General features: G+C 40.2%; 1 protein-coding gene across 2 annotated transcripts in view; it reads left to right on the top strand.

Annotated features, from left to right (window-relative positions):
• The first annotated feature begins 448 nt into the window (after positions 1 to 448).
• Positions 449 to 25881, top strand: part of LOC100701753 (mast cell protease 1A-like) — a 58945-nt gene continuing 33512 nt past the window's right edge. The window contains exons 1-5 of one of the 2 annotated variants that reach the window (XM_019359390.2): positions 449 to 553; positions 642 to 789; positions 1090 to 1222; positions 1432 to 1704; positions 1821 to 2210. In XM_019359390.2, the coding sequence (XP_019214935.1) occupies positions 496 to 553; positions 642 to 789; positions 1090 to 1222; positions 1432 to 1704; positions 1821 to 2000 (792 nt within the window). In that variant the 5' untranslated portion in view covers positions 449 to 495 and the 3' untranslated portion in view covers positions 2001 to 2210. Of the gene's footprint in view, positions 554 to 641; positions 790 to 1089; positions 1223 to 1431; positions 1705 to 1820; positions 2211 to 25881 lie in introns of those variants that run through there. The other variant, XM_005456423.3, reaches the window with a different exon arrangement.

Raw genomic sequence — 25881 nt, 5'->3', positions numbered from 1 at the left:
AATGAGTGTCTACATGCATCCATAAGAAATGGTGGTACATTTCAGCCAGTGGAGTTTTTATCCATCTTGCACTACCATCTGGAAAGCATCTGATTTACTCTTTCAACAAGATCACAGCATGACAACATGACTCTTGATAAAATAAAAAACAAATGTGAAAATCTTTAAATATCTATATAAACTCTGCAGTTTGATTTTGGTTTTTCTAGTTCCAAGCTAAAGTATCTTGTCCACCCATAGGAAAAGACAGGGAGCATTTTTAAGTAAACAGAAGATTTAGCTGTAGTTTGTTTGAAATTCAATACTGTTAATGAGAAAGGGGTGTGTATATAACAGATGGTGATCAATAGGAGTAGTGAAGTATTTTCTGTGGAAAGTTTCAAAACCACATTACTCAAAAGAAGTGGTTAAAAGTCAGATGTTAGTTGGTACAAACTGCTTAAAAGGACTGAACTGCCAGTCTCAACGTAACAGATCAAGCATTTCACCACCGAGATGTTTGCTCTGCAACAATTTGCGGTGATTCATGCGCTGACATTCCTCGGGCAAAATGGTAAGTTGCACCATGAATACTCTTCTCCAGCCTGAGTGTGGAATATTAATTTTTTTATTTTTATTTTATTTCCTCCTAATGCCATTAGTCCTTGGAAGTAAAATTGTTAATGGAAAAATAGCCCCAGACAACGAAATGCTGTATATGGCATCAGTGCAGGATTCTGGAGGCAAGCATATTTGTGGAGGATTTCTTGTGTCTGAGAACTTTGTAATGACTGCTGCACACTGTGACACGTAAGTAATCATTCCTCCAAGGAAATTTGTAATTAGACCATTTTTTTTCAAAATGTCCCAATGTCCTATATAAATATATATATGTATACATATTTACTACTGTATAATGTAATGGTCATAATTTAAGTTACAGTTCTTCGTTTACAAACTGAAACCATAAAAATTTTTGTAAAACTTATGCTAAGATCTTGAAGTAAAATTGAATTTAACTATAAAGAAATTAATTCATATTTTATTCATCATGTTGTCTATGTAACTTCAGAAAATCTGCTGATGATCTCAGAATTATATTTTATTCAGGTATCCTACACACGTAGTTCTTGGTAACCACCATCTGAGGAACACTGATAAGTTCGTGATACAGATTGCCGAGAAATACATACACCCACATTATCAGAATGTTAACCGTGGATATGACATCATGCTTTTAAAAGTAAGGTTTATCATTTTTGTTTTCTCGCATCACACTGAAAGTTTTATATTTTGGAGGGTTTGAATTTACAATATGCTGATTGAAAAACACATTTCTAGTTGTGGTAAAAAGTGCTTACTTAAAAAAAAGATAAATGATAGATGTTCTGTAACGCTGCTACATGGTTTTCACTTATTTTTAATCTTTACTCTTTAATTCTGTGCCTCTAGCTGTCTAGACCTGTCCAACCAAGCAAAACAATTCAATTCATTCAACTTCCCCTCCATGAAATGACATTAAATGAAAATGAGAAGTGCCAAGTGGCTGGATGGGGTCTTACCGTCACTGCTGGTAATGCTGTTGACGACCTGAGAGTGGTGAATGTGTCTGTCATCAGCCCACAAAACTGCCAGAAAGCTTGGGCTCAACGTATTCCCAAATACATTCTTCCTACCAGTGTGATCTGTGCAGGTGGATACAAGACAAAAAAAGGAACCTGTTGGGTATTTTATTCTGTCCTTTCCTTGAAAATTCATTGCTAACTGCTCTGTTGATGAGAAATATATGAGCACTCTGCATTAAGTATCACATGAATAAAATACATACTTCCTCCTTACAGGGTGATTCTGGTGGCCCTCTGGTCTGGAAGGGAATGGCTGTCGGTATTGTTTCTTTCAACAGAGCGATTCCTGAAACCAAGCTGGGAAACTGTCACTATCCGGATGTCCCCAATGGCTATACGGATATCTCAAAACACCTTTACTGGATCAGGATGATTCTCCAGGGGGAAAAAAGTTAAATCTTAAACAAAGCTTTGCGTCAGCACACTGTAAGTGTGGAAGCTGTGCCTCTGTCAGCGTTTGCTCTCAATGCAGAATAAAGAAAATGTTTCAAATATTGGTTTCTTACACAAAGCTTTGCTTCAAACACACTGTAAGTGTTTACAGGAAGCTGTGCCTCTGTCAGCTTTTGCTCTCAATGCAGAATAAAGAAAATGTTTCAAATATTGTTTCTGTGCACGAATAATATTTTATTATGACTTCAAATATCTACCTATCTAAATAGTTTACCATGGAAAATGAATTCCATGCAATACATTCATCTAGTACAATGAATACTAAAGACTAACAGAAGGTGTTTTGGTATCACAGTGAACCACCTGATGTGGTTTTCAGTTAAATCTCTAGTAAGTCAAACAAAGAGAAGCTTTGACGGTTTAACACTATCAGCTCTAACTACAGTAACTCTACTTTTTAAATGTAATAGTAAGATCATGAACATTGAACATCCTGATGTCTTCTCTTGGTTGGTGTGTTGGATGCCCGCCCTCGCTTCCTTTTTGTTCCCACATTCTTCTTCTTCTGTTGTCTGTCTGGCTTGTCTTTTTTCTTCTTCTGTGCTCCCGCTGGATTGGCCGTCATCTTTGGTGACCCTGCCGGTTTGGTCTTCTTCTGTTTCCCTGTTGTTTAATATTAGAAGGAGGAAATGTAAAATCTGCACTCAGAAGCACCCAGAATACAACACTGCAGAACATGTCTGGTATAAATTTGTTACTGTTAGTGTATTTCAGTTAAAAGTAGATAAGTCACCTCACTTTGATTCCTAAATAAACAGCAACTCTACATAATTAATTAGAACGTAACGTAACTGAGATCAGCCCTGAGATTCATGAGGTATTTGCTCCTTTATAAAATAACTAAAATCGGACTGAAATTCATTTTTATTAAACTGTCTCAGACACGGATACTGGCTGCATACATATGTGTGTATATATATATATATATACACACCCGAGCTTGAAGGATAAACCGCCCGTAGGGGCGTGCTGGGTGTTTTTATATACATATATATACACATATATATATTTAAAACACCCAGCACGCCCCTGTGGGCGGTTTTATCCTTCAAGCTCGGGTCCTCTACCAGAGGCCTGGGAGCTTGAGGGTCCTGCGCAGTATCTTAGCTGTTCCCAGGACTGCGCTCTTCTGGACAGAGATCTCCGATGTTGTTCCCAGGATCTGCTGGAGCCACTCGCCTAGCTTGGGAGTCACCGCACCTAGTGCTCCGATTACCACGGGGACCACTGTTACCTTCATCCTCCACATCCTCTCGAGCTCTTCTCTGAGCCCTTGGTATTTCTCCAGCTTCTCGTGTTCTTTCTTCCTGATGTTGCTGTCATTCGGAACCGCTACATCGATCACTACGGCCGTCTTCTCCTGTTTGTCTACCACCACTATGTCCGGTTGGTTAGCCACCACCATTTTGTCCGTCTGTATCTGGAAGTCCCACAGGATCTTAGCTCGGTCATTCTCCACCACCCTTGGGGGCATCTCCCATTTTGACCTTGGGACTTCCAGGTTATACTCGGCACAGATGTTCCTGTACACTATGCCGGCCACTTGGTTATGGCGTTCCATGTATGCCTTGCCTGCTAGCATCTTGCACCCTGCTGTTATGTGCTGGATTGTCTCTGGGGCATCTTTACACAGCCTACACCTGGGGTCTTGCCTGGTGTGATAGACCCCAGCCTCTATGGATCTTGTACTCAGAGCTTGTTCTTGTGCTGCCATGATTAGAGCCTCTGTGCTGTCTTTCAGTCCAGCTTTGTCCAGCCACTGGTAGGATTTCTGGATATCAGCCACCTCCTCTATCTGCCGGTGGTACATACCGTGCAGGGGCCTGTCCTTCCATGATGGTTCCTCGTCTCCCTCCTCTTTCTTGGGTTTCTGCTGCCTGAGGTATTCACTGAGCACTCGGTCAGTTGGGGCCATCTTCGTGATGTATTCGTGGATGTTTCTTGTCTCATCCTGGACTGTGGTGCTGACACTCACCAGTCCCTAGCCCCCTTCTTTCCGCTTAGGGTACAGCCTCAGGGTGCTGGACTTGGGGTGAAACCCTCCATGCATGGTCAGGAGCTTTCTTGTCTTTATGTCAGTGGCTTCTATCTCCTCCTTTGGCCAGCCTATTACCCCAGCAGGGTACCTGATCACGGGCATAAATATGAAGGCATGCCGGCTCGGACGTCGCCCGGATCAACAAGGTCCGCGTCAGGTGTTGAGGAACCAGGGCACCCTGACGACAAGTGGGCTACTGGAACAAGAAGGCATCGGTGGGCAAGAGACGAAAACAGTGCGTTGTTGGAATGCTACTACGCAAGTAACCCTGGTGGAAGGGGCTACATGAATAGGATGAGGGACCTGTGGATTCTTCGATACCCAAACATCCACAATGACGGCGAAACAACTAGTAGCTCAGTGTTCCAACATTCGAAAGAAGGGACTGCTATCACAGCTAGAGATTGACGAGGTACAACATAAATGCTACGGCAAGGAGGAGTCAGGACGCCAGGTCATCACCCCCCACCCGAGATTGGGTACTGTTACGGGTCCGAAATTGAGGATGAGAGTAAAACAATGATGGTCCAGAAGAGGTCAATCAAACAATTGATTTTAATGAATGCACGCAGCGTGGAGAGGTGCAAACTGCAAAGCAGTTGTACATCTCTACCCAAAATACACTCTAGATTGCTTTTATAACATCAGGGTATTGTAACGCCCCTTCTTGCGTTTACAAGCACCTAATTTGCATGTACAGAACATTCATGTATTTTAAGAATTAAATGCAACATAGAGGTTCCTCCTTGTGGCATACTCTTCCGAATATGGTGATGACCTAAGGCTTTTGAGGCCACCATGGACTGGACATCCTTCCGTCACCTGTAACTAAGCAAACTCAAATACCACAAGAAGCTGAATACATTCAGGCCTTTGCTCAGCTACTATTTTACTGTAACAATATACTCAGCATATGAGTTATGATACATATATTTAACTCAATCATTTTAAAGTAGTTATAACTGCACCTGTAATAAACATGTTAATATTTGATTATGATAACCCCTATGATATCAATTATAACATAATGCCAGCAACTTCAATAAATGCTTGGATGAAATGATAATTAATGCAATGATAAGATGATGGTTCTGTAAAATAATCCCTGTAATTCCACAATTCCCCCTTTTGACGTCTCTTCCAGAGACGTCACTACACTATTCCCAGGTCCACTACCTTCGCTCTGACCCTCTCTAGCCGCCCCCTGACTCAGCAAATCCGACAACAACCTCATGTCCTCTAGGTGGTCCAGCAATAAAACACCAGCTCCCACTTGAAAACACTTCATGCTTAAGTGGTCTCTGCTCCTTTTCTGGGTCCTTCTCTAGTGGAAATCTTCTCCTGTAAGGGATAGAAAACAAACAACCTTTCTCTGCTACACCTTACTAACCTACTGTGTTCATCTCAGGTTCCTGTCATTATTCAAAGTTGGTTCACAATATCATATCAGGCAAAATCACAAACCCTACTGCCACGTCTACTTTGTTAAGCTCTTCAGCTAAACTCTGTACCGGTTTGCCAATCTGTGTGTACATGTCTCTACACTTTTAATGTCTAAATGCACATCTGGATGTATGTGCACTTGTATGTCTATCTGCATCTATGAGTCAGTGGTTTTTCAGATATAAGGCGTTAATGTGAGAAATGTTTCCTGACTATTAACTCCTGATACTCAAGGAACTTTCCTGTTTGCCGAACTTCCTAGGTTTGGCCTTTTACACTTTTACTAAAGAAATTTTAACAAAGCCCAAAAAGATTTTTATTTTGCTCCTGTGCTTGACAGGTTAAGCGAAGTTGTTTTTTGTTTTGTTTTGAAATTTTTCCCTTCTGTGTGTGTGTGTGTACATAAGTAAGAATATGATAATCAACATAAGATCCCTGGTTTGCAAATGATTTTCTGCCCCCGCTGCAGGGCAACATCCTACATCATTTTGTGGTGAGTCTATGTTGGCTAGTTTAATGCAAATATGTAACAGTTGCTTCATTACATTGCCCACTCAGAGTTGCGCAGTTTCAAAGTATGTGGAGAGTTCAATACACATTTCTTGGCTAATTATTTTCCCAATAAAAGTGAAATCACACATTGCATTTGATTTCACTTATATATTATCATGTTCTGGGCTCTATCCATTATATTAACTTTATTCAATCTCAATACTCTTCATGTGTGTGAGCAACGCTTTTAGTCTTATTAAACACAACCCCAGTAAAATACACACCATCCCCATGTCAGCCTGACTCTCCGCTAAAAAGCACACTTCAAAGTTTTCTATCTGGTTTTACGCCTCTTTTGGCCTCAAGCATATACATAACATGCCAAGGTTACTGTTAATGCCCGTTAGACAAGTTTCCATTATCTACAACATTTTGTTTCACCCGGCTCACCCTCACACATTTCCTGTTCACTTATTGCATATTTATCTTTAACACCATTTACCTCAGTAGTTGCTAAGCAGAAACAAAGCAACCTGTGGTCCACTTTTACCCTGTAAAATAAACCCCTGTCATGTTTGTGTCTGTAAGCATGTTTTGCATTCATTGATTACAGTCCCCGCCATTCCTGCAAGTTAGGAGCTGTAAAGTTAAAAGCTGCATCAAGTCCAGGCCTTTGGCCTGGCCTATATTTAAATCATGTGTGTTTGTAAGCGTGCATGCAATTCACCTGCTATGTTCTCATCATCCCTCAACATGTATCACCTGGACACTCTCACCAGTGAAGCTTAAAACCCTCTTGGATAGAACATCAACTCTAAACAAGCACAGTTATGCATTGCGTATAAAATTAACTCAACCTCATGCTAACCTACATAAGTACCTGTCTTAAGAGAGACCTCTGCACAGCTCAGACGCCAGTTGCAAGAGCTCTCTAACATTAGAATCATCAGCTGTGACTTATATTGTGTTATTTCGGTACTTTATACTTCACACATTTTTGAACGTTGTTTATATGGGGAGTTCCTCTTTTTGTGTCTATATTTATTAATATGCCTTGTGCACTAAAGCTTCCTGTTTTTCAGTCTGGCTGAGCACTCGTTTGTGAGTATAAACTGGCCTCTACAAGCCTTCATTAGCAGATACACATTACAAATACTTCATATATACAGAGAAAAACCCAATAATCCACATTTCACTATTTTGTTCTTTGGTTCAGATTTGGATTCTGTATTGTTCTTTATTTATTATTATTTATATTCAGATTGTTTTTGCTAGTCTTGGTTTGTTGTTGTCTGTTTGGGAGCTGACATAGTCTCTATAAATAAGCTTCTTTTGGTGGAGTAGCATCAGGAGAGAAGCTCCAGAGAGGCATCTTCCATATTAAACACTAAAATATAACAAAAGAGATCTTCTCAACGTGTTGTATATTTTTAATATTTCCTTATTATTTTGTCATAAAATAAATCAACCAAATAACTTAAGCTGTGTGACAGCACCTTGTGTTTACGCCAGGCTGTGAACTGCCCTGAAGTTACACCCCCTTTCACCCCATTTACTTTCTCAATCTTAGTTTAAACTATTCCTGACCTTCTCCTTCTCTCGTCTGATCGTCTCAAGCACGTCCTGTACCAAATTTACTTCCTCTTTTCAAGCCCCACATTTAATTACCAGCTCAAACATATTTGCCCTATATTGCTGTCTCGACGTGTTTCCTGTCAACTTAACAGAGTTATTCTCAGAACTCAGAAAGGTCACGTAGACATTTGCTTAGTAACCCTAAAAGAGCACCTTTCATGTAGCTAATCGCATATATTAACACCCCCCTTTTTGTGACACATCTCATGTGTTACAAACTCAAAATCCTTCACTCAAGCTTAGGAAATTAAAAGAAAAGTTTAGTCCTATCATATTAGGCATACATGTTCCGGCCCTTCAAACCTGTATTTAAGGAATGAAATCAAATTAATCATCATGTCAAATCCTTTCTTGGCTCCATCCACAGCCTGCATCCTTGAAACGTCCTAGAAACAAAAACCTGTGTGTTAACCAGAACTTCACATTTCATACTCAGTTTTTCCTCACTTATGATCCAACCTGTATTATAAAAAGAAAACTTAAAACAGAAAGTTATCAGTCATGTGTCTAACCTTAGTCCAGTCTTTTGTCAGTGTCCAGTCGGTCCAACCTATGGTCTGCCTCGTCCGTCCAGTCACCATCCATTTACACACATTCACTCACACGCATTACCATCAGGTATTGCTGACAGTGGAGACTATCTCGCAAATATTCAGTCTTCACTCTCAGCAACATCAACTCATTTATTTGTTTTACTTTGTTTTTAAGAAATAGTTCTTTCTGCTTTTAGACTGGATTGGCTCGCGGCAATCCTTTTACTTTGTCAGCGCTGTTATCCACTCTTTTGCAGGCCTGCTTACAACAAAAATGAGAAAAAGAGAGCTGAGTATTAGCTCATCAAAGTACAAAACAAAATCACCTGACAGGTTTTTCTTTATAAGTGCACTGTTACAAAACCCCTTAAACATGTCCGTGTTTATTAACACTCCCTCTTTAAAAATAAAACAACAACCTCAAAAATCTTCAACAATCTTAAATTTCACCCATAGAACACACCCAAAACGTAAAAAGCTACACCGTTTTGTACACGAGATCCCCCTTTAAGCACTTTACCAAACTCACATTCAACCTTAACATATAAGCACGTTCTCACAATATGTCAACACTAATTTATAAACCTCTTAATCAAATTTGCACCTCTGAACAATCTACCCCTCCTTTAAGGCCTCAATCACACACACACAGCAACCTCCTCTGTCCACATTCACACGAGCTCTCAAACTTTTTCCATACTCAGCCATATCTCAACAATTTAACTTGGCAAAATAAATACATGTTTAAACTTTATCACATTATTCGATTATTTTCATTTTCTTTCTATACTAATCACTTACTTTGATCAATCAGTGCAAGAGCACTCCTGAGTCACTCTTATAAACACTTTAATCACTTTATTAAACATTCACACCATTCTATCACTCATACAAGTAGCAAGCCGATCTTCATTGCGTATGTTTGTGTGTGCTATTTTGCATATATGGCTTCACAGTCTCACAGACACTTTCCCATTCTCCAGTTAAAGAGTCAGTTTTCTCCGTCCCCGAATCACTAACCCCAACTTTAATTTCCCACCTTAAATCACAGCCCTCCTGGCCTTCCGCCAGCAGTTAGGGCTTGCTCTCAGGTTCCTGGACACTGTAAACAATTCAACCAGAAACTTGCCTTAACATATCCATTCATGTTAACCTGTAATTTCTTCAGACTCCTGCATCTGGAGAATTGGCCTGGGTCTGCTTTACTCCTGAAAATAACAAACTAAGACATTTTCATTATTATCACGGACGCCTAAACGACCCATTTCTCTTTTTCTAGTCAAAAATACCAATTATGCCATGTATGTAAGCGTGTTCTTCCTTGCGTTATGTGGTCATGTAAATGCAGTGTAAGCTGTTTTCTTCATTGCATCCTTATGTATTCATTGCATTTTCATGTATTCATAGTTAATTTATGCATCTTTTCACTGAGCTCTAGATTCAAACTATCTCACTTCTGATTCATTTCAAAATAATCTCACATGTAACAATTTGTATGTGTGTTTTCTATTCATTAAGGTAATAACAATTATTTCTTTCATTATTCTTACCTTTTCTAATGTTTACCTCTTTGTTATGCTATGGTGGACATCCCTAAACGATTCATGAGTTCAGGTTTCAATTTTCAATCCAATTATATCCTATCTTCTCGCAGTCAAACTCGTCGAGCTTCATCTCTCACTGGTCCTCTCTGCACAATGTCCTGTTCGGGCTTCAAAGCTCCAGCAAACACAGTCTCAACTCAGCTGTTGTCTTCTTCTCTGTTTCTTTACAGTCTTTCTTTCAGATTAAGTCCCAGCATGGCAAAATATCACTCAATGTCCAGTGCTCTTCCACAATTCTTTATCCCACTGTTCAACTGCCCAGCCTGTATTGACACACTAAACCATATAATTAGTATTATATTCATTTTTTCTTAAAGGCTTCATTTGCTTCATGTGCCTAGAGTTAAATCTCTCTCTCTGTGTTCTTTCTGTACACACTCAGTTCCCATATATGGGCATGCACAGTTCCTGTTCACTATTTCCTGTCGCTGCAGCCCCGGTACATAGAGCAATATTTCCTGTTCCTCAAACTAATCTAACTCCTTTGTTTTTTTGTTTTCTTGAATTAAAAACACTTTCAAACTTTAGCACATCCTACTTTTCATCACACAAGAAATATATTTCACACTCCTTTATTCCATACACACCTTTTAAATGCTCTAACCTCTTTCAGACGCCATAAATCGTCTCACACGCACTGCCTTTCTCTCTCTCAGACTTCCCCTTTTCACTTACTCAGACAAATCACCCAGTCACTCAAATCAAATACTGACAGCATTCACACAGTTAAAATCACACAAAATACGCTTTCATACGAGTATTTTGGACATGCCTTCCATGATAAGAAAGAGCAAGTCAAAAGAAAAAAGAAAAAGAAAACTGAAACCTCTCATAACATCACTGAAGGTCAAATATCTTCATAGACCCAAAAGTAAGCATATTATTTCCCTAGTCAAAAGTCAAACCGTTACTCACAGTAATTTTTAATCTCACAGCCTTTGTGTTTTGAAACTAAAAAGAGGAAGGAACAGCGCCCAATTTAAACTGCGCATGTTGTCACTCACCAACACACACACAGAAAATGTAACTGTATATATTATCTCAAACTGAAACAAAACCCATCTAAAAATCCTAAAACATCTTACTTCGACACCCCAAAACACACATCGCTTACAGACATCTTTATTAATTAAATTATCTCAAATTCAATTTCACTTGTCAGAACCCAGGTAACGGTCTTAAGTATCAACAGTTTATGTATCCTATCTCAAAACCCCGCAAAAGTCATACAGTCATGGCAAGAAATAAAACTTTACTTACAATATTGTAATAAACAACTCCAGCGTCTTAAATACAGGCATCAGCCATGTGTAGCAGTCCCTATAAACTTCCTATCAGTCTTACACAGTTTTACCTAGTACAGACACGTGTCAAGCAAACCCCATACTCATATTCTACAGTTATCATGAAATACTTATCATAATCAACAACAGTCACACAAATATAATAAACATAAACTGCATTTCTTCCCTTAAAACACAGATTGAAGTCGTCCTTAACCCTGGCTCTGCAGTCAGTCATTAGCCACTCATTAGTAAACAGGAAATGTCACTCTAAATAAGTCGCAGGCATCTAATTTACATAAACACAGACACACTCTCAAAATAACCAGCCGGCTGCAGTGCCTGTGACAGGCAAAGCCTATACACAAACAAAGAAATTATAACATAGAGACGTCTGATAAATTAAATAGTATTTACAAGGCCTTAAATTGCACAACCTACATAATTTAGACAAAATTTGAATTAACCCTCCAAGGGACAAACTCCAAGTTTTTGATAATCAATGACCCAGTATCAGGTCCAACCTGTGTCTGGTCTAATTGCTAAAGTTCCTAAGTCAATTTAAAAGCGTCCAACGCCCAAGGTCCAACCTTTATTACCCAAACAAAGTGCAAACACCGTTCCAAACGGTCAACTGATCCAATCAGTAGCTATTTTGGACCGTCCCCAGTTGTCCACGATTGCCAATCGGACTATCCCGTCCAACGGAAAATCCTGAGCGTCCTCAGGAAATTTGGAGCGTCACCTCCGAACACTGCACTTTCTTAGAACTTCCCACAGTTCCGTTCTAGAATAATTTATATGTATTTTAAAGACATCCTACGAGACCACAAAACCGACTGTATCGATGTCCAAGCCCAGCTTTATATTCAATTATAACTGTATAACCATATACAGATATCAAATGACCTATTCTCTAAATTCAGTAGTCCAACTACTTTAACTTCTCTTTCCTTAGCAGTCCAACTGCATTTCCTTTAATCAGTACTGTCACTTAACCTTATATTATCATTACTTCAACTTCAATTCTCATGAGATTTTCACCAAAATCAAAACAGACTTTTACCAGTAATTTTCAGTGAGTAGACTTTCAGACCCAATTCAGCACTGTTTGGAAATAATTCAACAGGTAGTGCCTTACCTTTGAATAAGCCGGCTTATGTCCACTCACTTCGACCACTGACTCGTGTCTGCCTGTTTGAGCACCTTGGACCCTCTCAGTCTCAACCTCCACCTTTTCTCCCTCAACCCTCGGCCAATGCACCAAATGTTACGGGTCCGAAATTGAGGATGAGAGTAAAACAATGATGGTCCAGAAGAGGTCAATCAAACAATTGATTTTAATGAATGCACGCAGCGTGGAGAGGTGCAAACTGCAAAGCAGTTGTACATCTCTACCCAAAATACACTCTAGATTGCTTTTATAACATCAGGGTATTGTAACGCCCCTTCTTGCGTTTACAAGCACCTAATTTGCATGTACAGAACATTCATGTATTTTAAGAATTAAATGCAACATAGAGGTTCCTCCTTGTGGCATACTCTTCCGAATATGGTGATGACCTAAGGCTTTTGAGGCCACCATGGACTGGACATCCTTCCGTCACCTGTAACTAAGCAAACTCAAATACCACAAGAAGCTGAATACATTCAGGCCTTTGCTCAGCTACTATTTTACTGTAACAATATACTCAGCATATGAGTTATGATACATATATTTAACTCAATCATTTTAAAGTAGTTATAACTGCACCTGTAATAAACATGTTAATATTTGATTATGATAACCCCTATGATATCAATTATAACATAATGCCAGCAACTTCAATAAATGCTTGGATGAAATGATAATTAATGCAATGATAAGATGATGGTTCTGTAAAATAATCCCTGTAATTCCACAGTACACAGCCCCAAGTGCGATAGGAGAAGGATCGTTGAGTGCAAGAGGAACTGACCTGAAAAATAGGATCATGGCCAAGCTTGAAACCTGGATCCCCCGTAGCCGGTTACCAAGATTACGTGAAATACCCTCAGAAGGTCTGCTAGATGATGTTAATGCAGCACTACGGATGTAAGCTGGATAGAGTACATATATATATATATATATTATTTTTTTTTTAATTTATATTTATATATATATATATATGAAGAGGTGGCTGAAATACGGCCTGGAAGTCCCGAGGTCAAAATGGGAGATGCCCCCAAGGGTGACTGACCTAATTTGATAAAGTTCGGGACTGGAAATTTTCATCCAACCTGTCTGTGCCCCAACTACGCAGATTCACTTACGAGACGTACGTCATTAAAAGAAAGGTAAGCAGACGTCTGTTGTTATTACTGAAGTTCTGCATAAATGGAGATCGGCAAATTCAATGAGTGAAATGGAGTAGTCATTGATAAACTGAATAGTTAAAAGCTGTGAATTATAAATTGTGTTATTGACTGTTGAGCTACAAACAGTTCAAATAAGGGGAAACGGAGGTAAATTAGAAAGTCTGGGTGGGTACTCTTGCGAGGTGTTCACTAGCTCAGTGTTTCCCAACCACTGTGCTGCGGCACATAGGTGTGCTGTAAGAAATAATCAGGTGTGCCGTGGAAGATTATCTGGTTCTACCTGATTAGTGCTCTAATCGATTGGCGTAACAGGCAGAACAATTACATTCTCTTCCACGAGAGGGCAGTACAACTACCTGCTCTAATTAAATGGGTTGCCAACTGCCAGTGAAGCGAGATCGATCAACTGTAGACCAGACAACAAACGACGGAGGCCCAGAAAAGTGCAATCAAACGATGAGTTTATTGACAACGGAGAACAACCGTCAGCATATGGCTTATTTGCTCTGACAAAAATACACTGAGTTCTGGTTTTATAGCATAGAGGATCACACCCCCACATACACGTCAATACAGGTCAAAAATACATTATGTCCAGTCATTGTTTACAGACAAGGGTACATCTTGTACATCTCTAATAACTATGAACAGACATATAACTTCTCTTTTTGATGACACCTTCCTTTTAAGGTAATAACTTCAAGCTTCAGGGCCTCTAAGGGCTAATAATGGACCCTCGTCCTCAATCACTAAGTAGACTGAATTGGCGCAGGTCAAAAATAAGAAGCAGAAGACACTTGGGCCTTCGCTCAGGCCTGCTACTAGATTTATGTGTATTGTAAGCATGCATGCAATTAACCTGCTATGTTCTCATCTTCCCTCAACATGTATCACCTGGACACTCTCACCAGTGAAGCTTAAAACCCTCTTGGATAGAACATCAATTCTAAACAAGCACAGTTATGCATTGTGTATAGAATGAACTCAACCTGTGAATAGAATGAATGTGATGACAAACATATTCAATGCAATATGAACCCTGTAAACAATATTACTGATAAAATAATACTGTAGAACATGTTATTAATGCATTTATCATAAGGCAGAGTATATGGCAGCAATAAAAGAATCTCTGAATCCCAACATTCCCTCTTTTGACATTCCAACAAGGAATGTCACCATACCTCATGCTGTATCACTCCCTGCCCCACTCTATGGGTTCTAAGTTCATCTGGTAGATGCCCTCAACCCAGCCAGGGTTAGGAACCCTCGCCATTACTTTTACCAACAATCCTCTGACACAAGGAATGATACAACAACTAGCGATGACCAGTATTCCCAAAAGTACAGTCAAAGAAAACATCACTGACATAGCCACACCTTTCCATTGTCCAAACACAGATGTCATCCAGGACGCCAGCAGATTTTCGATACCTGAGTGTTCATGCATAGTTTTAGACAAAGTTTTCAAGCCCTCCAGAGCTCGGGTTACTGAGCCATCTGGGGCAGTATTATTAGGGATAAAAGTGCAGCACATGTCTCCGAATATGGTGCACACGCCTCCCTTCTCATGTTAAGGGCCATTCGATTTCCCATCAGCAAACTCGGACCCAATTGTTCTGCGAACCCCATCATGGCATCCCTGGTTAGGTTAGAGAGTCTCAGCAGATTGCAATGAACATAGTTAATGCGATCAACATTCTTATTAGGTGTCACCCAAAGAAATATACTTTCAAATTCTACCACTATCAGATTTACCAGCTTGTACTCATCTGGAACTCTCCTGGGCACTCCAATAGTCTATCCAGGTCGGAGAGTTTAACCTAGGGTCATATGCATGTGTACCCTGGGTCCCTCTTTTGGCCAAAATATGTCTCTTACCTCTGGTGGCTAAGGTACGTGTGTTGTGTTGTGGAATAGCCTTTACCTGGTTCCCAATAAGCATGAGCGGAGCTCCCAATCGCACCATCGCACATGTCCCTACGCTTCCCATAGGAACACGAGTATTTTCCCCACAGTAATAATAGAGCCCACTTCTTGACCATGTTCCAATTATCATGCTAGGGTCGCTTACATTGTTGGTGGTTCGTCCCGTGAGTGTGACAGCACACCAAGTTGGGTCGATCTCTCCCACCTTGTAGTTTTCATTATCTGTAGAAAACTTAAAACATGTGTAGTTATCTTGTTTTGGCATAAATGATCCCACTGCTGTCTGCTTTGAAACGGCAGGGAAAAGTCTGGACAACAAAGTACAGTTGCCAGTAGTCACTGCACTTCTAGTTAACTGTAACATACAATCATAGCCCCACTCATCCTCTAATGCAACGGTGCGGGCTCTATAAACAAACGTGGCCTAGCCGACGCACAGGCAACACAGTCAGATACATGTTGTTCTCTAGCATTTTGAGCCACCCAATCAAGCCAGAGGTTACTGTCCTTGAAACCGGTGGCACGCTCAATCAAATCCTTAGGCTTCAGTCTAGAGTAATCTGTCGTCAGAAGTAATCTCTCTTTTGGTTCCTGTTCCTTTTGAGCTACTGTTCCCGAAGTTACCATCTGATCAGTCAGAATGGTGATTAAGCTTTCTGCGAGCGGCTTAGACTTTGCATCAACTAAATTTACCCTAAGCATATCATGGGGTCATTGCAGACCCATACATCATACGCTCTCCAGCTACTACTAGCTGCTGTACACTTAATGACGTCACACAAATCAAACATGAATGAGCTGGTAGACCCTTTAACATAATTCAACTCTATGCCATTATTCATGCTGAGACACTCATCACCTTTACCTGACACCTCGCGCTTTTGTCTTTTTTCCCGATCCCGTTTTAGCAACTACAGTCTCAGGAAGCGCTGGGCTGGACTGGCCTCCATGTTCAGACAAGTGGTCCGGAGTACCCTACAAAATATAGACAATAAACAACACAGCCATAGTTAATATCATTGCATACAATAAACATGTAGTTGTAAGGAACATTCTAATCAGTTTTCTCATTACGTGTCTCTGATTCGTGTGTTTGCATCATGTTATATAAACTTTGTATCCTGGAATGAAACTCCCCTGCTTTTGTGGAGTCCTCAACTTGTCACCGCTCCTTTCTGCTGGCGTGGCGACCTTCTCAGCTGCTGCTCTTCTCTCTTCGGCCTCCCAGGTGGACTACTGGTTGGCCCGTTGCACAGGTGAGAGGATTTATTTTGCCTCTGCTCGTTACCACCTGTGTTGGGTGTAGAGGGGTTTTCCTCTACCAACCTCTCATGTGCTGGTGCACACTGCGACCAATGATACCAGGTATCGCCTTTCCCTTTTAATTGACCTGCTATAGTTGTTCTGGCAACGACCTCATAAGGACCAGTCCAGCGTGGCTCCTTCCACTGCTGGAGTTCCTCGTGGGCTCAAATTCAGTTCCTTGTTTGCAGACTATAGCATAGCCTGCTTTCGATCCTTCTTCATCACGATGACAGCAGCCATCTATGAACCAATCCTCAGCTCCAGGATAGGTTCTGCTTTTAAATCTTCCCTGACTTTCCCTTCAACTTCTGCTTTCTTAGTACAATCATGAGGTTCTCCTGATCCCATTAAATCTGCCATATTGATTCCTTCATGTGTAAATGTCAGATTTGGAGCATCTAAAACTTTACTCAGTAAAGTTTTAGATGATTCTGATTACACACTATGTGTAATCAGAACTTTTAGTGGGTGTTCTCTCACTACATGTGCTGTTTTCTATATCATTTTGGCAACCCCTGCTGCATGCTGTGCGCATGTAGGGTGCCTTGCTTCTGTTGGACTCCACCTTATGCTGACATACATAAGTACCTGTCTTTCTTTATTCAATCATCTTCCGGGGGTGAGAGACCTAATATTTAATAATCCACATTTCACTGTTTTATTCTTCGGTTCAGATGTGGATTCTGTATTGTTCTTGCTTTGTTACTATTGATGTTTAAGTTGTTTATTGCTAGATTTGGTTTGTTGTTGTCTGTTTGGGAGCTGACATAGTCTCTATAGATAAGGGTCTTTGGCAGGGTAGCATCAGGAGAGAAGCTCCAGAGAGGCATGTTCCCTGTTAAAGCTAAAATATAACAAAAGAGATTATGCTAAACAAACAAAACCCTTCAATTCCCCAACCCTATCTGTCTCCTCAACGGGTTGTATGTTTTCAATGTTTCCTTATTATTTTGTCATAAAAATAAATCTAACAAATAACTTAAGCTGTGTGACGGCACCTTGCGTTTACGCCAGGCTGTGAGCTGCCCTAAATCTACTTGCTACACCCCCTTTTTTCACCTAGTTTAATTTTTTCAATCCTAGTTTAAACTATTCCTGACTTCCCTCAGTGCACACTATAAAGTGTAAAAGATACAATTAGCTTTCTCCTGGTAAAAGGTCCTACATTATTTTCTCGACCTTTGGAAACATCCTCTATCGAGTTAACCCATTTCATTTTTCAAACTTAGGCCTGATTTCTTCGCCCCCTTTAACGGGTAGCGCATATCCGGTCTGAACACTGTGTTTGGGCAATTTACGAATTGTTGCAGGATTTCTATGTTATGTAAAGTTCCTCTCATCCCTTTTATGCCTCCATTATAACCTATGTCTAACAAGCTTTTGATCTTCTTTGTAATATAAACAACTACGTGTCTTCGTGCTCTGTTTTTCTCCTTTCTCTGGTTGGTTCCGTTCGGTCTGGGGCTTCCAGGATTCTCGCCCCCCTATGGTCGCTGTGGTCCTGAAATCTTCTCCTGTAAAGGATAGAAAACAAAAAGCCTCTCTCTGCTACACCTCACTAATCTACTGTGTTCATCTAAGGTTCCTTTAATCATTCAAAGTTGTTTCACCATATCATGTTCTGGGCTCTATCCTTTATATTAACTTTACTTAATCTCCATGCCCTTCATGTGTGTGAGCAACACTTTTAGTTTTATTAAACACGCCCAGGGTAAGATATAAACCATCACCATCTGAGCATAAAAACAGATCAAAAAGAACATGAAAATAACAATTTCTGCCTCAATTTTACCATATCTAAATTATCAAAAACCCCAAACGTCATCAAGTAATCCTAAAACCCATTTCAAATTAAACCTTAAATCCTGTAACTCCCCCTTTTTTGTGACACATCCCATGTGTTACAAACAAACTCAAAATCCTTCACTCGAGCTTAGGAAATTAAAAGAAAAAGGTTAGTCATATCATATTAGGTATACATGCTTCGGCCCTTCAAACCTGTGTTTAAGGAATGAAATCAAATTAATCATTATGTCAAATCTTTTCTTGGCTCCATCCACAGCCTGCATCCTTGGAACTTCCTAGAAACAAAAACCTGTGTGTTAACCAGAACTTCACATTTCATACTCAGTTTTTCCCCACTTATGATCCAACCTGCGTTATAAAAAGAAAACTTAAAACAGAACAGTTATCAGTCATGTGTCCAACCTTAGTCCAGTCTTTATCTCAGTGTCCAGTCGGTCCAACCTATGGTCTGCCTGGTCCGTCCAGTCACCATCCATTTACACACATTCACTCACATGCATTAACATCAGGTCTTGCAAATAGTGGAAAATTGCGCACAAATAATCAGATTCTCCACTCTCAGCAAAATCAATTCATTCATTTTCTTTTAAGTTTTTCTCGGAAACTAGTTCTTTATGCTTTTGGACTGGATTGGCTCGCTGCAATCCTTTTAGACAGGGACTCACAATCTGATCAGATCCCCACAGGTAGCTCTTTCCTCTGCCCATTGTAATCTGGAAAAGGTCACCTTTATGTTTGTTCTCCCGAGACTTTTTTGTCAGCGCTGTTATTCACTCTTTTGCAGGCCTGCTTAGAACAAAAATGAGAAGAAGAGAGCTGATTATTAGCTCATCAAAACACAAAACAAAATCACCTGACAGGTTTTTCTAAGTGCACTGTTACAAAAATGATGGACCCCCTTCGACATGTGCATGTTTGATAAAACTCCCTCTATTAAAATAAGAAAACAACACAAATCTAACCGATAGAAGTAACCCATCACTACAACAACACCCTCAACAATCTTAAACACAGAACATTTTGCCACAAGTTCTTCAGGGTCCTGACACTCTCAGGTCAACTAACATCACCTCACCTGCTCAATACACAGAAAATCTCGTTAAACACCACACAACTTGCACACCATCAACACTAAATTCTAAATTTTCTCTTCTGAAAACTTACTACGCACTAAGCGAGTTGGACAACATGATAAACAGACTCCTATGCTAAACCTGCTATCTGATCTTCATGAGCTCTTTTGTATTCTAAGGTTAACGCATTTTCTATTTGTGTGTGTGATTGTGTATATGTTTCTTTTCGTGGTTTTTTCAGACTCCCTCACAAGGTTCCACTTAAACAGTCAGTTTTTCTCTTTCCCAAATTTGATCTCCCTCCTTAAATAACAACATTCCTTGTCCTCAGCCAGAAGTTAGAGCTTGATTTTCAGGTTCAGGGAACAATTCACCCTGAAAGACAGTGAGTGTCTCCCCTCTTTGGCTCATCACTCGTCATTGTTAATGACATTTCCCCCTCTGCCCCAGCGGCTTTACCCTTGAAGTCCCGTCTCCTCCAGTGAGTCCAAGCTCACTTAGGGACTTAGGTTCAAGCAATCGTGACTGCGCCTTGCCTTAGGTTGTCCCAGGGTTTCGAGGTGGGATCTTACCCGTCATGGGCTGTCCAGCCTTCCATGCTTCGCCTGATACGGGGGCCAAGTGGGCACGGGTGCTATGAGGGGAGGGGACACACTGACTCTGGAAATCAAAGGAGTGTAAGCTGCTTTCTTCATTTCATCAGTATATTAAGCTATCTCACTTCTGATTATTCCCAACATTTCACCTGTAACAATTTGTGTACGTGTGTTTTCTATTCATTAATGTACAGTTAAGCCCATAATTATTCATACCCCTGCCGAATTTTGACTTAAAGTTACTTTTGTTCAACAAACAAGTTCTTTTTTGAGCAGAAATGACACAGGTGTCTCCCCAAAGATAATAAGACGATGTACAAGAGGCATCATTGTGGAAAAAAATATTTCTCAGGTTTTATTTATATTTTAGCAAAAAGTATCATGTCCAGAATTATTCATACCCTTCTCAATAATCAATAGAAAAAAGCCTTTATTGGCTATTACAGCAATCAAACGCTTCCTATAATTGCAGACCAGCTTTTTGCATGTCTCCACAGGCATTTTTGCCCATTCATCTTTAGCAATGAGCTCCAAATCTTTCAGGTTGGAGGGTCTTCTTGCCATCACCCTGATCTTTAGCTCCCTCCACAGATTCTCAATTGGATTCAAGTCAGGACTCTGGCTAGGCCACTGCAAAACGTTAATGTTGTTGTCTGCTAACCATTTCTTCACCACGTTTGCTGTATGTTTTGGGTCATTGTCGTACTAAAATGTCCACTGGTTCCCAAGGCCAAGTTTTTCTGCAGACTGCCTGATGTTGAGAATCTTCATGTATTGCTCTTTTTTTCATGGTGCTGTTTACTGTGATTAGGTTCCATGGTCCATTGGCTAAAAAAACACCCCCAAAGCATTAGGTTCCCACCACCATGTTTGACAGTGGGGATGGTGTTCTTTGGGTTGAAGGCTTCTCCATTTTTATGCCAAATGAAGGCAACATCATTGTGACCAAATAATTCAATTTTTGTTTCATCTGACCATAACACTGAAGACCAGAAACCTTCTTCTTTGTCCAGATGAGCATTTGCAAAGGCCAAATGAGCTTTGGCATGCCTTAGAAGTGCCTGGAGAAGTGGCGTTTTCCTTGGTCTGCATCCGTGGAACCCAATAGTGTCCGTTGGACTGTCTGCCTTGAGACATTGCCACCAGCAGAGTCCAGATTCACCAGAATGGCCTTGGTGGTGATCCTTGGATTCTTTTTCACCTCTCTCACTATTCTCCTGGCCAACACAGGTTTCACTTTTGGCTTCCGACAACGTCCTCTGAGATTTTCCACAGTGCGGAACATCTTGTATTTTTTTAATAATACTTTGCACTGTAGCCACTGGAACTTGAAAACATTTGGATATGGCCTTGTAGCCCATTCCTCACTTGTGAGCAGCCACAATGCACAGCTGCAGGTCCTCACTGAGTTCCTTTGTCTTAGCCATGAATGTCCACAGACCACCTGCAGAGAGCTGCTGTTTTTCACCTGTTGAGTTGATCAAAACAGCTATTTCCAATTAATCAGGGTAATTAGGATGCTTTAGAACAGCTTTGACTATTTGGAATGGTATGGAACTTTGGATTTTCCCAGAGACTGTGACAGTTTGTAAAGGGTATGAATAATTCTGGACATGATGCTTTTTGCTCAAATGTAAATAAAAGCTGAGAAATATTGTTTTCCACAATGATGCGTCTTGTACATCATCTTATTATCTTTTGTGAGACGCCTGTGTCATTTCCAGTCAAAAAATAACTTGCTAGTTGAGTAAAAGTAACTTTAAGTCAAAATTTGCCAGGGGTATGAATAATTATGGGCTTAACTGTAATTGTTAGTTCATGTATTTATTTTCTCAGTCTTTCTTTTTCTAAAACATGTAATTAATATATTTTATTACTTTTTCTTAAGACATTCAGTCTCTAATTGCTCTGTTTTCATGCTGCAACGTCTCTCCCCAGCTATAATCAGACTTCCTGTTTGACGCACACACACTCTCTCAGGCCTCCTCTATTCACGCACTCTCCTATGAGTTATTATTACTTATTTATTATTTTGTACAAATCACACAGAATCATTCAAATCAAGTACTCACAACATTCACACACTTAGAAGCACTCAAAATACGCTTTCCTAAGAGTATTTTATCAAACATGGTTGCTTAGAATCAGAAAGAGGAAATAGACAACACTCAGTGCGTCTGTCCTCTTAAAAAGAAGAGAAATAAACACATATGGGACAATTCTCCCCATCTTAGACGAAATGTGACCTTTAATGTCCGTTTCTAAGTCATGTTCTTCTCTACACACGACTCTTGGCCTCCAGGGCATAAAACTTTAAACGCACACGTATCTCACTGCAGCCAGTGAAGATTTAAAAACAGTTTATTGTCTCAGTTTACCCAGTATTAACTTATCAGGTGGACCGCAGCCGATCCATACATCTCAACACAATCGTGTGTCCACATTTACACAACTTATTCTTTACTTGTATCACAACACATCTGGTAATATCATCAGAATTACTTCAACATGGTAAACATTGATTTTCCTTTAAAATCAACTTACCATTAAAACTCGAGATCACAGCTGACTCGATTCTCTGAAATCCTGAGTCAGTTAAACACCTTGCTCAACTCACGGTGTTCTTTTCTCGGACCCCTTCGTCCGAGCTCACTCTTTTTACCCCGGCATCTCCCCCAGATTGTTACGAGATCTTCATAAACCCAAAAGTAAGCATATTATTTCCCTAATCAAAAGTGAAGCCGTTCCTCACACAGTAATTCTTCATCCAACAGCCTTTGTGTTTTGAAACCAAAAAGAGGAAGGAACAGCGCCCAATTTTAAACTGTGCATGTTGTCACTGAACAACACACACACACAGACACAGACCCAGGGCAATTCTTCCTGGATCATTTATCAACGTTCGAACAAACACAGTCCGCATTGATTATTTTCTGGACCTCAGCAGATCCACCAAAATTCATATAAATATATCAGCCATTAACCAATTTATTTCTTTTCCTCAGACCACGCCGGATCTGTTAATATCAACAACACTGCACACTCAGAATTGTGCAGCTGATTCTTCCCGTCAGACTGCGCCGGATCTGTTACTTCAGCACAATAAACACTGATTTTCCTTCAAAATCAGTTTACCAAGAGCCACAAAACCATTTCTGACTCGATTTTCTGAACTTCTGTGTCACTTAAACATCCTGACAGCACCAGGTGTTTTCTGTCGGACTTCCTCGTCCGAACTTAATCCTTTTACTTACAAATAAGCGTCTCCCAAAATGATCCTCTTGATCATTAGCTATTCACCGAGCCCACAACTCTCGGCAACACCACCTGACATATGCCCACGCCGGAGCTCCTCTTTGAAGTCTCAAAGAGGTACAGGATTCTCCAATCCCGTGAGTTTGACACTTATTAAACCATAAGCAGACCAATAACTCTTATATTCTTCTATTCTTAAACATGCATTGGTCTCTTTTTCTCTTTTACCATGAAATACCATATAACCTTTTAACTCAGTACTGTCTGTTTCTCAAAGTTTCATTATCCTTGCTTCAAAGCTTCTCATTACTTCCAAGTTACTCATTCATTACTTCGACGTTTTACTTTATTCTCGAGAATTCAGTTTTACCCCTACTGCGCCAATTTAGTAGTTAAGATCATCTACTCAGCGAACAGATAATTTAGAATTCAGCCAATTTGCACAAATTTGCTTATTGAACAGGTTTGTGCGTACCTTTTAATCTTTTTAGACCGGTCCTCTGTTCGCCTCATATCAGATCCAACCTTCGGCCACATTAGTTCTCTCTGATTTAATCTAGAAACTTCACGGTCTGCCGTACACAGAATCTCTTTTCCCTTTTCTTTGACAAGAGATACTCAAAAATTCTGCAAATTCTCTCCACTCAGGAGGCTCACAGCTTTATTCTTACTCTGTTTCTGGTTGGATTAAAATAACTCTTATATTAGAATCACCCTGTCCAGTGATACTGTATTTCAAAATCACCCAAGGCACGCTCACAAAACAGGAAAATGCTTCAGCAGCCTTAATGGGATCCCCGTGGGCCTGTCACTGTCTATTTCCAAGCACCTATAATGAAACAACGGCACAATGAGCATGCCCTTTATCCACCCCTCATTTAATCAATGTATCTATTCTTTGTTAAAATTAAAAGGGGAAGTGACCGCACCCAAATTTTAACTGCGCACTTTTCCCCAGCAAAAAGAACGGAAAAAGAGACTTTTACAGCCTCTCTCACACACAGCCTGCAGCCGGCTGGCACTTAAATCATTTCAGACAGTTTCTTACGTCACGGTTTCCAGCTGTATGAGTGGGTCCCTACAACCCGGATATACAGACCACTGCTCGTCTTTAAGAGACGTCAACAGGTCTGCAAATTCTCCAGATATATCAACAAAAACACAGCTTTTCTTGGCCCACGGTGGTCCATAAATTTTTCACTGACCACAGCGGGTCCACAAATGCATAGGTAATACTTTTTAATCGTCTCTCATAGCTCACAGTATTTATTCTCAGAGTTACTTCAACACAACAGACCTTAGTTTCACTTTACTGCTCGGCTGGCTTTACTGCAAAACCTCAAGCTTACGGCTGGCCTGAGTTTCTCTTAAATCATATATCAACTTCCTCGGACTCTTGCGTCCGGTATTTTACTCTTTTTCTCACAATTAAGTGTCTCCCTAACAATGATCCTCTGCGATCACCGGGGCTATATCCAGTGTTGGGTAAGTTACTTTAAATTAGTAACTTAGTTACATTACTAGTTACTTCTCTAAAAAAGTAACTCAGTTACTTCAAGTTACTCGTTACTTTCAAAGTAACTAGTTACTAGGGAAAGTAACTTTGGTTTTACTCAGAATTCTCTTGTTAATGTGTTGCTTCCGTAACTGGATACCCAGCCAGACTGCCAGTCTTCTATCTTGCTTACTTACCACAAGTGCACTGTGCCACCTACCAATAGAAAGGAAAAAATAATGTGCACATTTCCACGAGAGAAATCCCACGCCTGGACCGTCGTTGACCGCCGCCATGATTCTAGCCTGCTTTTTACATCCAACACAAAAACTGCAGTCGTGGTGCTTTTGATTGTACTCAGAACTTGGAAATTCTGCCTTCTGAATAGGAACATGTAGGTAACACCAGACTGCAGATGAGCTGCATACAGGGCTGGACTGGGACAAAAAAATCGTCCCGGGCATTTTGACTAGAGACCGGCCCACCATTATAGGAAAAATCATAAAGACTTTGAATGAAAACAAACACTGTTGTGACAGTGATGTACACTGTTCTGATGGTATATATGTATCAATCTATCAATTGTTTGTTGTAAGACTCAGATAATTATTTTTTTTTAAAGCGAGACATTTTAAATGAGAATAATAAAGAAAAGTATTTCCTTGTGCCCCCCTTTCCCTGTTAATGCCCTACCTGGCCCCCTGGCAACACTTTGCTAGACCCCCCCTGCACAGTTACCAGCTGTCAGCTACTTAGAAAAGGATCCTGGTGTTATTTGTCTCTCAGAAACAGTTCATAACTTCCCTTCAACTCATTCATGTCACCTAAAAGGTAAACCTGTTTCTACATCACCTGTTCAGCTCTGATGATTCAGTAAGGACATCTCCTGGTTTCATCTGCATGTTTCCCTCTCACCAGATAACCAAACCGATATCATGACCAGCAGCTTTACAGCTGTGGCTCCAGCAAACATCAGCTGATACTAGAAATTAATATTAAA

This window comes from Oreochromis niloticus, linkage group LG5 (genome assembly GCF_001858045.2).
Source record: "Oreochromis niloticus isolate F11D_XX linkage group LG5, O_niloticus_UMD_NMBU, whole genome shotgun sequence".
Lineage (NCBI taxonomy): Eukaryota > Metazoa > Chordata > Actinopteri > Cichliformes > Cichlidae > Oreochromis > Oreochromis niloticus.
The sequence above is the reverse complement of the archived record's forward strand: the minus strand, read 5'-3'. Positions and strand labels throughout refer to the sequence as shown.